The sequence below is a fragment of the Oncorhynchus mykiss genome, chromosome 28, assembly GCF_057628025.1.
Source record: "Oncorhynchus mykiss isolate SJ-2025 chromosome 28, ASM5762802v1, whole genome shotgun sequence".
In the NCBI taxonomy this organism is placed as follows: Eukaryota; Metazoa; Chordata; class Actinopteri; order Salmoniformes; family Salmonidae; genus Oncorhynchus; species Oncorhynchus mykiss.
Genome location: NC_143049.1, coordinates 21,954,601 through 21,969,260, shown reverse-complemented (window position 1 = coordinate 21,969,260; position 14,660 = coordinate 21,954,601). Strand labels below are relative to the sequence as shown.

Sequence of the window (14,660 nt, the reverse complement as noted above, 5' to 3'; positions counted from 1 at the left end):
TTACAGGCCCGCCCCACTGAAAAACTTAATTGAGTTTATTTCACAAATGAACTAGAGAAAAGGGGGGAAGAAGGGGGGAAGAAGGGGGAAGGGGAAATAGTGCTTACTTTACGGGGAAGAGTTGACAGAGATCCAGCTCTTTACAAGGCTGCTATGAAATATTTGTATTTACAAAGTGTTCCTATTAATCAAGGAGAGAGGAGAGAGCAGGGGCTTAAGTGGCCGACAAGTATAATCTAATATTAATATGTGAGAAATGGCAGACCCCTAGTGCTGGGACAGTAAATGAAGCATTATGCATGTCTTTTTATGCTTCGGGACGGCGAGGTCACGGAACTGCTGTTTATTTGTGTGGCTTTTATTCGTTGATGTAACTGGAATTGTTACCTACTACACAGCATTATAACGCTGCATTTTTGAATGCCTCTGTGTCAATTAGCACAAGCTTCTGATAACTACCACTTGTTATTCTACTTGAGTGTAATAGTTTGTAATGTGTTGACTAATTAACAGAATGACGCCAGCGTTAGATACGGGAGGTGCCATGTTAGATAACGTGCTCATCTCCCCTCATCTTGCCTTGCCATACCGTTGCCCCCTGACCCCGAGGATTAAGAGGCACTGGGCTGACACGGAGTCGCTATGGCGATGGCGTGGTTGAGAGGGGGCGGGTGGCCGTTGTGGCAGCTGTGAAGTGGGAGAGGTTAATCCGCTTTACAACCGGTAGGAAGGTCTGGAAGGCAGACTGGGCACAGGAAGCAGCAGCCCCTGTGATCTCTAAGCAGCTTCTTCATTTTTCACACGGTGTGTCGGAATACTAAGCACCTACTGGGGAATGCTCAGTCACGCCTCGCTCAGAGGGCCTGTTCTGTTCCCCTCACCCCGGTCCCTGTTCAATCCCTGTTCCCTTACTCCCATTTCCCCACTAACCACAGTTACTCCTGTTCCCTTACTCCCATTTCCCCCACTAACCACAGTTACTCCTGTTCCCTTACTCCCATTTCCCCCACTAACCACAGTTACTCCTGTTCCATTACTCCCATTTCCCCCACTAACCACAATTACTCCTGTTCCCTTACTCCCATTTCCCCCACTAACCACAATTACTCCTGTTCCATTACTCCCATTTCCCCACTAACCACAGTTACTCCTGTTCCCTTACTCCCATTTCCCCCACTAACCACAGTTACTCCTGTTCCCTTACTCCCATTTCCCCCACTAACCACAGTTACTCCTGTTCCCTTACTCCCATTTCCCCCACTAACCACAGTTACTCCTGTTCCATTACTCCCATTTCCCCCACTAACCACAGTTACTCCTGTTCCCTTACTCCCATTTCCCCCACTAACCACAATTACTCCTGTTCCATTACTCCCATTTCCCCCACTAACCACAATTACTCCTGTTCCATTACTCCCATTTCCCCCACTAACCACAATTACTCCTGTTCCATTACTTCCATTTCCCCCACTAACCACAGTTACTCCTGTTCCATTACTCCCATTTCCCCCACTAACCACAATTACTCCTGTTCCATTACTCCCATTTCCCCCACTAACCACAATTACTCCTGTTCCATTACTTCCATTTCCCCCACTAACCACAATTACTCCTGTTCCCTTACTCCCATTTCCCCCACTAACCACAGTTACTCCTGTTCCATTACTCCCATTTCCCCCACTAACCACAATTACTCCTGTTCCCTTACTCCCATTTCCCCCACTAACCACAGTTACTCCTGTTCTATTACTTCCATTTCCCCCACTAACCACAATTACTCCTGTTCCATTACTCCCATTTCCCCACTAACCACAGTTACTCCTGTTCCCTTACTCCCATTTCCCCCACTAACCACAGTTACTCCTGTTCCCTTACTCCCATTTCCCCCACTAACCACAGTTACTCCTGTTCCATTACTCCCATTTCCCCCACTAACCACAATTACTCCTGTTCCCTTACTCCCATTTCCCCCACTAACCACAATTACTCCTGTTCCCTTACTCCCATTTCCCCCACTAACCACAGTTACTCCTGTTCCCTTACTCCCATTTCCCCCACTAACCACAGTTACTCCTGTTCCATTACTCCCATTTCCCCCACTAACCACAGTTACTCCTGTTCCCTTACTCCCATTTCCCCACTAACCACAGTTACTCCTGTTCCATTACTCCCATTTCCCCCACTAACCACAGTTACTCCTGTTCCATTACTCCCATTTCCCCAACTAACCACAATTACTCCTGTTCCCTTACTCCCATTTCCCCCACTAACCACAGTTACTCCTGTTCCATTACTCCCATTTCCCCCACTAACCACAATTACTCCTGTTCCCTTACTCCCATTTCCCCCACTAACCACAATTACTCCTGTTCCCTTACTCCCATTTCCCCACTAACCACAGTTACTCCTGTTCCCTTACTCCCATTTCCCCACTAACCACAGTTACTCCTGTTCCCTTACTACCATTTCCCCACTAACCACAGTTACTCCTGTTCCCTTACTCCCATTTCCCCCACTAACCACAGTTACTCCTGCTCCATTACTCCCATTTCCCCCACTAACCACAATTACTTCTGTTCCCCAACACTGTCTGTCTGACTCTCCCCTAGCCCCTGTCTGTCTGACTGTTCCCAGACCCTGTCTGTCTGACACTGCCCTAGCCCCTGTCTGTCTGACTGTTCCCAGACTCTGTCTGTCTGTCTCCCCCCTAGCCCCTGTCTGTCTGACTGTTCCCCAACCCTTGTCTGTCTGACTCTCCCCTAGCCCCTGTCTGTCTGACTGTTCCCAGACCCTGTCTGTCTGACACTGCCCTAGCCCCTGTCTGTCTGACTGTTCCCAGACCCTTGTCTGTCTGACTCTCCCCTAGCCCCTGTCTGTCTGACTCTCCCCTAGCCCCTGTCTGTCTGACTGTTCCCAGCCCCTGTCTGACTGACTGTTCCCAGACCCTGTCTGTCTGACTCTCCCCTAGCCCCTGTCTGACTGACTGTTCCCAGACCCTGTCTGTTTGACTCTCCCCTAGCCCCTGTCTGACTGACTGTTCCCAGACCCTGTCTGTCTGACTCTCCCCTAGCCCCTGTCTGACTGACTGTTCCCAGACCCTGTCTGTCTGACTCTCCCCTAGCCCCTGTCTGTCTGACTGTTCCCCAACCCTGTCTGTCTGACTCTCCCCTAGCCCCTGTCTCTCTGACTCTTCCCAGACCCTGTCTGTCTGACTCTCCCCTAGCCCCTGTCTGACTGACTCTTCCCAGACCCTGTCTGTCTGACTCTCCCCTAGCCCCTGTCTGTCTAACTCTCCCCTAGCCCCTGTCTGTCTGACTGTTCCCAGACTCTGTCTGTCTGACTCTCCCCTAGCCCCTGTCTGTCTGACTGTTCCCCAACCCTGTCTGTCTGACTCTCCCCTAGCCCCTGTCTCTCTGACTCTTCCCAGACCCTGTCTGTCTGACTCTCCCCTAGCCCCTGTCTGTCTGACTGTTCCCAGACCCTGTCTGTCTGACTCTCCCCTAGCCCCTGTCTGTCTGACTGTTCCCCAATCCTGTCTGTCTGACTCTCCCCTAGCCCCTGTCTGTCTGACTCTCCCCTAGCCCCTGTCTGTCTGACTGTTCCCCAACCCTGTCTGTCTGACTCTCCCCTAGCCCCTGTCTGTCTGACTCTGAACCAGGCACCATCAGAAGGTAATAGTGAGGCAGGGTGAGACTCTGAGCTTGTATTGATAAAAACCTGTCTCCAATCTCCATTAAATATCTTTATCAAGTTCATCCATTTCATCTCAACCCAGTAAATGTCCTCTGAAATGGCAGTTGAATGAAGAGTAGTGGAAACACTGTTGAGCACATTAAAGCGTGTCTTTGAAGATGTTAAAGATATTAAAGGTCCCCTTTTACCAGACAGGTACAGTGATCATTAAGAGACAGACATCCTTCATAGCATCTTTACCCTCCGCAGGGACACATACCATCAGCAAATCTTACCTTTATTGCAGAGGGACGATCAAGCTCTCCCCCAGTGCCAACTGCGGCTGGCTCCAGACTACACTTTAAAAAACTCTCATATCTCTTTCGCTCTTTCTGTCACTCTCTCCCTTTCTCTCTCTGTCACTGACTCTCCCTCTCTCTCTTTCTCCCTCTCAATCTCCCTTCACTCAGCACATTCAGTGAGGGGCCTGAAGAACAGTGTCAGAGCTAAATGTGGCAACATTAAGAGACCATGAATGAAACCTCTTATTAACATAAGAGAGACATACCCTGTCCCAGCGGACTACAGGGATGCTATGTGGCTTTGGGGTGTGTCTCCAAGTGAACACTCTGAAACACTGCGTCTACTGAGAAGATAGACCCAGCTAGAGTGTCCCTTTTTAAGTCCTTAGTCTTACAGAGTCCTTTGTCTCCCTATCCTTGGGTTCTTATTGGGTGTTCACAGAAACTGCTCTGTCCAGGGTCTATTGGATCTGCTTTTTAATGAGGACTCAGACAGCCATAGGAAGTGCATCTATGGCAGTTTCCTCCAGTCCCCTCTCCACTGCCTGCTGGAGCACGGTCACTCTGCTGATACAGTAGTAGCTAGCTTAACAGCCTTCCTTCCGGAGGATATATACGTCTCCTTAAGACACTGCCTGGTCGAGCTCCGGTGGGAGCCTCCCAGAGATCCAGACCTGAAGTACAGTAGCCTAATAAGGCTCAGATAGTTCAGAGGAAGATCGTTCTGGTCAGGGAGCTGGTCAGTGGAACGATGATGGTCTTATTGGGGCTGTGGAGTCTGAGAGAGGTTCTGCTGGTAAATCCTCTTACCTTAGGAGTTCCTGGAGCCACACTGCCGTCCTTGTGTCCGTGTGATGGGTTCTTACTGTAGGAGGAAAGAGAGAGACCGATTTAGACAGGTTATTGGATATGTCTTTTTGCAGTACGGGTGGGTTTGGGTGTTTCCATTCAAATGGGAGGTGCACTTCGAGACAGATATGTTTTTGATTGAGGTCACATGTCTTTCTAGGATGTTCTTATGCCTCTCTCTCTGTATGTCTGCGTCTGTCCTAATATAAGTGATATTCTTCTCAGTATCCCCTCAGGTGACACCTCGGTCCTCTGTCTCTGTGCAGACGACACCCCTCTTTCAACACTCAATTCTGCTTAAAGTCACACAGGCAGAGAGACAGCACTGTTTCTCCCCTCACTCACTCAGACAAAACGCAATACCCAGGGGACAGCTCAAATGGTCAGTCAGTCATCGAGAAACACAAATCACACTTTTAATCGTCTGCAAGATTCAAACCCGCCTATCCTCCCCTTTCTCCCCCAGTGCCACTCAATCTGCCCACCCTTGGGCCATGCTGTGTTTGAAACAATTACAGCTCAAAGTACGACTGCTAAGCAGATTTGGGATATCATTTTTTTTATTGAAGTAATCATTCTCTTGGATGCTCCAATCCACCCCTTAACCCCCTCTCCTCTCCTCTCCTCCTCCTTTCCTAACCGCCGTCGCAGAGCCAGTGGCAGGAGCGGGAAATAAATGATTTTGCTGTTATTTGATTTGTCAGTGAAACGCCCCAGGCACTTAGGACTTTGAAATATGTTGAGGACAATGCGCTGGCTTGTAAACATTGTATTAAAGAGGCGGAGGAGAGGAGAGAGAGATGGAAAGAAAGGGGGGAGGTAGAAAGAGGGGGGGGGGGCTGCTCTCCCCAGAGTCTGACCAGCGGGGTCTACATCAAATCACAGCCTCATCGACATTGCGGATTGAAGATGACTGATTACAAGGCCGGAAATATTAAACGGGCCGGCTAAGGCATCCGTCGACAATGGGGAGAGACATATCAAATCAGACCTCTCCCTGAGACATGATTATTCATCATTCCCTCTCCTCCTCCCTGAGACATGAATATTCATCATTCCCTCTCATCCTCCCTGAGACATGAATGTTCCTCAATCCGTCTCATCCTCCCTGAGACATGAATATTCCTCATTCCCTCTCATCCTCCCTGAGACATGAATATTCCTCATTCCCTCTCATCCTCCCTGAGACATGAATATTCATCATTGCCTCTCCTCCTCCCTGAGACATGAATATTCATCATTCCCTCTCATCCTCCCTGAGACATGAATATTCCTCATTCCCTCTCATCCTCCCTGAGACATGAATATTCCTCATTCCCTCTCATCCTCCCTGAGACATGAATATTCATCATTCCCTCTCATCCTCCCTGAGACATGAATATTCATCATTCCCTCTCATCCTCCCTGAGACATGAATATTCATCATTCCCTCTCATCCTCCCTGAGACATGAATATTCATCATTCCCCCTCCGTCTCCCTGTGCATGAATAGGTTGGCTGGGGCTCTCCTCTTGGCATTCATTTTATTTTATTTTGTGTTAATTTTTTCTCAGTTTTCTTCTGTTTTGTTACTTTCCCTGTCTAGCTTCTCTTCCTCTTTCTCCCTCTTGCTCTCCATTTCAGTCTTTCTTTATTTCGCTCCTCCTCCCTATCTTCTCCTTTCACTGCAACAAGGATACATTTTTATGATGCGCCAGGTCGAAGTGACAAAAAAGTCACCCTTGTCATGTTCGCTTTGTGTCCCATGCACAGCCCCAGATTCAGAGCGGCTTTGGCAAGGCGCTGAAATTGAATTTGCCCAGGTCCTAATCTGACAACGTGATTTGTCAGGCGAGCGTGTCCCCGGAGTGGACGGCTGGAGCGGGGAAGAGGGGTGTGGGGGTGGAGGGGGTGCGGCCTCATACAGGAGGTTACAGACGAGGTGTTGCAGGAAGGAATCAAGGAAACTAAGTAGACCAACTAAGGTAAACAGGAAGTAGAGATGAGTTGATTTACAATCAAATCTCAGAAAGAAGAAATACTTATCTTCCTGATAAAAATCCTAACGTGGCCATTGGTTGAGGTTCCGGTCAGTTAGGCAACCAGAGATGGGTGTAATGAATGGCAAGTGAGGGCGGGTTCAACCACTCGTCCTGCCTCCCTTATCAGGTAATAAGCCTTGTCCCCTCCCCTAGCCCCTCTGTGGAGGCACTCGTGATTGATCTGCCAACACAAATCAGGGATGGACCTTGAAAGGGGATAAATCGCCACACGGGCTCTATGCTGTTTGTGAGATAATAAACGCACTCACCGCCATCATAAATCCACCAGCCAGGCAGGCAGGCAGTGAAACAGGCAGGTAGGGAGTGAGGCAGCATTGTTTGGGCTGTGTCTCTATCTGTTTCTGTGCTGGCTGTGTCACACTCATCCCTCCACTCTGGCCCGACAGACAGGACAGGAGGGCCTGCTGCTTTCAGAGCACTGTAACTAATGTACTGCACCATCAATCTGGAAGAGAGACCCCGGCCACACTGGCCATGCAGAGAGACCCCCCCGGGGTGGGGGGGGCTCTTACTAACACAGGTCAAAGGTTTTAGTGGCTGAGGGTTGAGGGGGTGTCCACCATGTCTGATTCCTTTAAAGAATAGACCTAGTAGGAAGCAAGCATTGTGGAAAAGTTGTATTTGTGGGTATTGTACACTCGGAAGGACTGGGAAGAAAGAGTACTGACAAAAAGAATGAACAGTAGTTACATACTCAGGCACCGTGTAATGCAGGGTACAGTATCTATTTCCTGAATGTCGAGTGTTTCTGTTTTTACATTTATTACCTTAAAACTCCATAGAAACAATAACAAAAGCTGACTTGTTGTTGGTGGCTGGGACCAGATAGGGAGCGACAACAAGGAGATTCAACACTGGGGTGCTGTTGTCAGTGACAGTGAGGTGACAGAAAGGAGAGAGAGAGAGGGAGGGGAGAGAGGCGAGATGAAAGAAAACAGAGAGAGAGAGGGGTGGATGGGGAAGGAGTGCAGGTGGGGCTTCTTGCGGCTTCTTCACACGTGCCCATTTCAATGAATTTTGATGTCAACGCTCAGGCAAAAAGCTTCCAGCCTGTCATGTCAAACCAATGACATCGTTTTGAAATGAGGAACAAAGCCAGGAGAGAAAATAGACAAGACGGAGGGAAAAGGGGAGAAAGAGAGGTTGCCGAAACAAGAGTTCAAATGTGTTTTGTTAATGATAAATGTGAATAGTGTAGCAGATTTACCAAAGAAAAGGGATCTTTTTCCAGCCATATAAATCTCCATAAAAGCAGTAGAAGTTCATGTGAACTGAATATGTTTGATATTTCTGCCCATGATTTTGACTGCTCTTTGACAGCTATGGCAGAATGCTAAGCTTTCATCTCCTAGACTGTTGGTTGATAAGGTTAGCAACGGCCAGTTGGCTATAGGGGCCTGATAGGATGCCTTTACAATAACCCCTACACCGCCTCTGCTCCTCCTCTCTCCCAGACCTATCCAAACACATCCCACTGAAACCAAGTAACAAAAAAAAGAAAGGGAGCGAGAAAGAGGGAAGGAGAGAGAGACAGAGAGAGAGAGAGAGAGAGAGAGTGAGAGAGAGAGAGAGAGAGAGAGAGAGAGAGAAAGGGAAGGAAGGAGAGAGAGAGAGAGAGAGAGAGAGAGAGAGAGAGAGAGAGAAAGGGAAGGAAGGAGAGGGAGAGAAAGAAAGAAAGAAAGAAAGAAAGGATGAAAATGGTCAAAGTTCCAGTCTGGGGGGAGGGGTTGTAAGCTCGAGATAAAGATTGCTTTTCGCTATTCGTGTCGTTCGCCACCCAGCTCAAGCTCGCTCCGTTGGAGGCAAATTGATTATGTGGAGGGGATGGGTGGTGGGGTGGAGGGATATGTAGATTGCTCTGCCCCTGTGAGCAGGCTGATGTGTAAAGGGCATGATAGATTTCCATGTCCATACATGAGGAGTGGAGGAAAAGGATGAGAGAGGCGAGGCGGCCCCATCGGCCAAGGCCACTGGGGAGCCAGTGGCTCTGGCAGCTAGTCCCAATCTCACACACATCCACTCAGGGCCCTTCCTGGGCCCCTGACGGGCCCACACCATCTGCCTAATGCTACATCTTAAACAGCCTCCTCCATTTTACATGCACTCTCGTCTCATTTGGTGCAAAATGAAACGCTATCATTAAAGGGACATTTACTACAAATTGCCACAAATTCACCATGTCACTTCCAATGATCTGTGCGCCAATGTAACGCTGGTGCCTCGCCCGGCAACTGTGGCAGAGCAGGAGGAATGGGACAGCAGAGTGGGGTGAGAGAGAGAGAGAAAGAGAGAGAGAGAGAGAGAGAGAGAGAGAGAGAGATGGATGAAGGGAGGGAGCGAGCGAGCAAGAAGGAGAGAGGGGGAGAGGGAGAGAGAGAAAGGGAGAGGAAATGAGAGGGAAAGAAAGAGAGAGAGAGAGAGAGAGAGAGAGAGAGAGAGAGAGAGAGAGAGAGAGATGGAAGCGGGAGGACCTCCCTGCTGTCGTAAGGACATACTATACTCTTTACAGATGAGTGGATGGGTCTGGAAGTCCTATCATAGCCTTCTAATCCAACTTCTGTATGGGGTTCCACAGGCTAGGGGCATTGTGGCAGAGCAGAAAAGGGTTTACACAGAGGTAGGGATCACCATCCATCTTGAAAATACTTTTTGGCGATACAGTGAGAGACATTAATGAAATTATGAAAAGCTAACTGACCAGTTTAGCTAACCCCATTACCCGACGTCGCTTTTCACACAGACACGAAAAGATTAAAGCTCCAACGCGGTCTGAACGGAGATTCATCATCTAACGGAAATCATTTCTCCCATTAAGCCCAGCAGTGATTGTATTGGAGCTAAACATAGAACTTGGACTGGCAGCCGGGAGCAAGGACACTTTGCACTAGACACTCTCCCTCTACCTCTCTCTCTCTCTCTCTCTCTCTCTCTCTGTCTCTCCCTCTCTCTCTGTCTCTCTCTCCCTCTCTCCCTCTCTACCTCTCTCTCTCTCTCCCTCTCTCTCCCTCTCTACCTCTCTCTCTCTCTCTCTCTCTCTCTCTCTCACTCCCTCCCTCCCTCTCCCTCTCTACCCCTCTCTCTCTCTCTCTCTCTGTCTCTCCCTCTCTCCCTCTCTCTCTGTCTCTCTCTCCCTCTCTACCTCTCTCTCTCTCTACCTCTCTCTCCCTCTCTCCATCTCTACCTCTCTCTCTCTCTCCCTCTCTCTCTCTGCCCCCACTTCCTCTATGAAGACCTCTCCTATCCCTCCCCCACAAGACTAAACGGCGGTGCGTTGCCGGGGTATATCCAGGCATAATTCACGTGGCAACCGCAATGGGGTTAATGGGACTGGTGCAGGCGAGGCTAAATCACGGGGCCGTGACGCTCAGCAGTGTCCGCCCCTGACAAACCAGGAAGGATGACGCCATTTCTTTAAATAACAGCTGCCATCGACCACCAGGGCCCGCCAGGCAGGCTCTCCGTGTCCGCAGAAGAGGGGTTGGAGGAGAGGGTGGGCCGCTGCCCTTTATTAATTATTAAATGATAACTCCTCACTGCTGCATGATGGATAACAGTCTGGAGAAGAGAGCGGAGAGGCACACACCCCTCCCCCGTCTCCTCTCTACCCTCTCACTGTTACACGTCCCTCACACACACACACACACACACACACACACACACACTGAGAGAGCAAGTGGGGAACATGCCACTGGTGCTATGCGTTACACATGTACTGCTGCAGGTGACAGGGATTATTCATTCAGATGTGTGGCGGAGGGCGTGCAGGCCCTAAGTCAACAAGCTCTGGTTTCCATGAGGAGTGAAGAAGTGAGGCTCCTAGCTCTTTGCCTTGGGTGGGTTAATATGTGGTGCTATCAAGCAGGGTGGGTAAGGAGCGCTCGGTCACGCGATCAAGGTGAAATATGATTTCAAATGGCAGCCTCCAATCTGAAGGGTTAATAGTTTGATTTATCCCACTGTAAACCTGGATATAGTGCACTAACCAGAGCCCTAATGGGCCTTGGTCCAAAGTAGGGCATTGATAAAAAGTACATTAGTGCACTATATAGAGAATAGGGTGCCATTTTGGACGCATCACAGGGTGACTATTGAAGTGAACCGCGATCTCTCTGCTGAAGCCTCCACAGTCAGTAAGAATGGCATTCATACTGTAAGTCCACCTCCAGATCTCTCTTATCTACTCCCATACTTACCATGGACAAGCTCTGTCAAAGACCAGGAGATGAATGAACATCTGTCAGGGATTTTTGCAGTTGATTTGTTTTCCTGGCTAACCAAGTCCTTCAAAAATCCAGGTATCACTGCAGTATTAGGGGGAATACCAGGGGCTGGGGAGGGGCTCTGGTCTGTCCCAAAACCCAGGTATCACTGCAGTATTAGGGGGAATACCAGGGGCTGGGGGGGGGGGGCTCTTGTCTCTCCAAAAGCCTAGGTATCACTGCAGTATTAGGAGGAATACCAGGGGTTGGGGAGGGGCTCTTGTCTCTCCAAAAGCTTATCCAAAGCTGACAACTAAAGAGTACTAGTGTACCCTCTTAGAGAAAATGGTTTCAAAAGGGGTTCTTCCGCTGCCCCCATAGGATAACCTTTTAGGGTTCCATGTAGAACCCTCTGCGGAAAGGGGTTCTTCAAAGGGATCTCCTACGGGGACAGCCAAAGAACCATTATCCAGCACCTTTTTTCAAAGAGTGTACCCTCAGTAGAGACATGGAAGAACTGTCGTCTACGTGGCCCCTCCCTGCCATTACAAATGATGCAGATGTGAAAACCTAGTTGAGTGAGTGATTCAGCTCTATCCCTACAGCGTGTAATGGCCCCAGAGGTGCAGGCATCACTCTGATGCCATGGCTGTGGTGGTGAACTGTGGATTGCAGAGGAGCGGACAGGGAGTCAGGGGATGTCCCTGGTGTTGTAATCTAGGGGTCCAGGAGTACAGCTGAACCCCCTCGGTGTGGTGTAACATGGCAGGGGACTGACCTGAGGTGCATGTGGGTGAGGCGCTCCATCTCCTGCTCCATGTGGTCCTGCAGTTCTCCTGGACGCAGCAACACCTGGCAGATAGGACAGATGGGCGTCTGGCTGTCATACAGAGACACCTTCTTCTTACCTGGAGGGAGGGAGGGAGGGGGAGAGAGAGAGAGAGAGAGAGAGAGAGAGAGAGAGAGGGAGAGAGAGAGAGAGAGAGAGAGAGAGAGAGAGAGAGAGAGAGAGAGAGAGAGAGGGAGGGAGAGAGAGAGGGAGAGAGGGAGAGAGAGAGGGAGAGAGAGAGAGAGAGGGAGCGGGAGAAGGAGAGGGAGAGAGAGAGAGAGAGAGAGAGAGAGAGGGAGAGAGAGATATGGGGAAAGACAGACATAGAGAGGAGGAAGGAAAGATGGAGAGAAAGAGAGAGGGAGAGAGAGAGAGAGATATGGGGAAAGACAGACATAGAGAGGAGGAAGGAAAGATGGAGAGAAAGAGAGAGGGAGAAAGAGGGGAGAAAGAGAGACATCAAGGGAAGCTAGGATGAGATCTGTCCACAGGGCCGTGTCCCTCAGGCATGCGGGAGGGAGGGATGGATGGGGCAGCAGGATTAAGTGCCTCAGATTTCACTTTCCTGGACTGAGAATCGCTGGGCCCTAACGTATGTCTCCAGTTACCTCATTAACACTAACAGAGTGAGCGACTGATTGAACCCAGCCACACTCCATGGATCACATTCTGGCTCTATGTCATCTCAACCATATCACAGCAAAGGCATACTGTACTCATGCACACATGTTTAAAACCCAGAGAACTCAAACAAGGGCTTGAAGGACATACAGTATGATGTAATGAGCCAGTTCATTGTCTGTGTGTGTGTGTGTGTGTATGTGTGTGTGTGTGTGTGTGTGTGTGTGTGTGTGTGTGTGTGTGTGTGTGTGTGTAAACAGGAGTGTATTATGAGTTCTGAGTGTGTGTGTGTCATATCTAGGTATAGAGGAGGCGTCTGGGCTAAAAGTGTCTCCTGGTAAAAATATCTCCTCAGTCTCCTCGGTCTCTGGATGAAGGGGACTTCCTCCTCGCTCTCTGCTGCTGTCTTTCTGATTCCCAAATGGTACCCTATTCCTTATATAGTGCAATACCATGGACCCAGGACCCTGGTCAGAAGTAGTCCACTATATAGGAAATAGGGTGCCATTTGTGACACAACATTCTGTCTTTGCTGTTTTGGATCCCGTGTCGGCCAATCAGACGGGTCTATTCTTAGACCAGGAACAATGGGCCTACCCTGACACAGGATATCCTGTTGGGGCGGGGTGTCAGGGTGACAACAGTGTAGGTATAGGCAGGCAGGAGGGTGGGTGGGTGGCGGGCGACACTGTCCCCTGTCCCCCCTGCCCTCCCTGTCTCTCTGCCCTGAAATCAGGAAAACACAGGCAGTGGGACACTGTTGTCCTTATCTGCCCCCATGACGCCAAGTCTGAACGCAGTGACATCAGGGTTCTACTGAGTGGAAGACGGCTAAACGCTTTTGAGGTTTGAGGTAACAGAAATGTGCCAAAATAAAACAGGTGCTACAGTCAGACAAATAACATTCCTAAGGTACAACACAAACACACAAACACACACATACAGGTTTTCTTGGTCCTGCCTGTTTGTGTGCTTGACTCTGAGGACCCTTCCTGATAATGGCTCCAAAAGCTGTCCTCAACAAGCGTCTCGTCCATTGTGTACAAATGGAGTTGGACAGGGCTATTACCTGGGAGGTAACCTAGGAACAGGGCAGCAGATCTGGGCTATAACGTCTATAGTCCTAAACACTATAAAGCCTTAGCTATCTGCTCTGTGCTCAGAATAAATCCTTAAGCCCAGAACGTCTGTGTCCTTGACACTGCCCAGAGGGCAGTGTTGTATTTGTCTAGTGACGTGATGTGCTGCTACCCTGTTTGAGCTGGTGATGGATCAGTCTCACCTCCCTCCAAGACAACACACACATAAACACAGAGCAGAGCAGCATACTGCAGCCAGGGGCCCTCCAGGGGCCCATATCCCTGCCCAGATATTGGCCTGTCACAACTATTTCCTGCAAGAGTACAGACTCATCAGTAAGGAGCTAGCAGGGACAATGTTAGGATGCATCCCTACTGTTGAACACACACACCCACCCACCCACACACACACACACACACACACACACACACACACACACACACACACACACACACACACACACACACACACACACACACACACTGTGTCTCTCAGCCTAACCCCCTTCCTCCCCGCCTGTCTCCCAGTCAAGCGTGCCGACGCATACTCAACTCCTATTCCCCAGCACTACTACTTAACAGCCCCACACTCTGGACACTTTAAGTGACTTTGAAAAATAGGTAATCGATTACAATTCTGCGTGTCTGTGTTTCTCTCAGCTCCCTCCCTCTCTCGCCCGCTGCATCCCTGCACATGTATTTCTCATTTTCTGCCCCTACCTTTTCATTTTCCCTCGCTCTGCTCGTCCTCCATCTATTTCTTTCCATTCTTTCTCTCCCTTTTTTCTCTTTCTTTCTTCTCTTCCTCTGTTTCTATCCATTCCCCTCTTCCTTTGTCTCTATATTTCTCTCTCTTTCTGCTTTCATCTCCTGCAGTCTTTGTACCTGTCTCTCTCCTCTTTGCCACATGTCTCCGTTACCCCTCACTTCTCTCCACTAAGCAGTGGTCAGCTTTATTGCCCTGACAAGATCATTTGAGTCATGCCAAAGCAATCACGGTCCGCAACAGTAAACAAAGAAAGATCCAATCCCATTCCTTTGCTGATGAAGTGCTTTCAATTCTGTAG

At 49.4% G+C, this 14,660-nt stretch overlaps 1 protein-coding gene across 5 annotated transcripts in view; it reads right to left on the bottom strand.

Moving 5' to 3' along the window:
- The window catches only part of LOC110508723 (E3 ubiquitin-protein ligase RNF220), a 189,725-nt gene that overhangs the window by 43,234 nt on the left and 131,831 nt on the right, over positions 1-14,660 (bottom strand). For all 5 annotated transcript variants that reach the window (XM_036967079.2, XM_036967080.2, XM_036967082.2 and 2 more), the window contains exons 3-4: positions 11,843-11,972; positions 4,785-4,839 (exon numbers count right to left, since the gene is read on the bottom strand). In XM_036967079.2, coding sequence (XP_036822974.2) covers positions 4,785-4,839; positions 11,843-11,972 — 185 coding nt within the window. The remainder of the gene's footprint in view (positions 1-4,784; positions 4,840-11,842; positions 11,973-14,660) is intronic.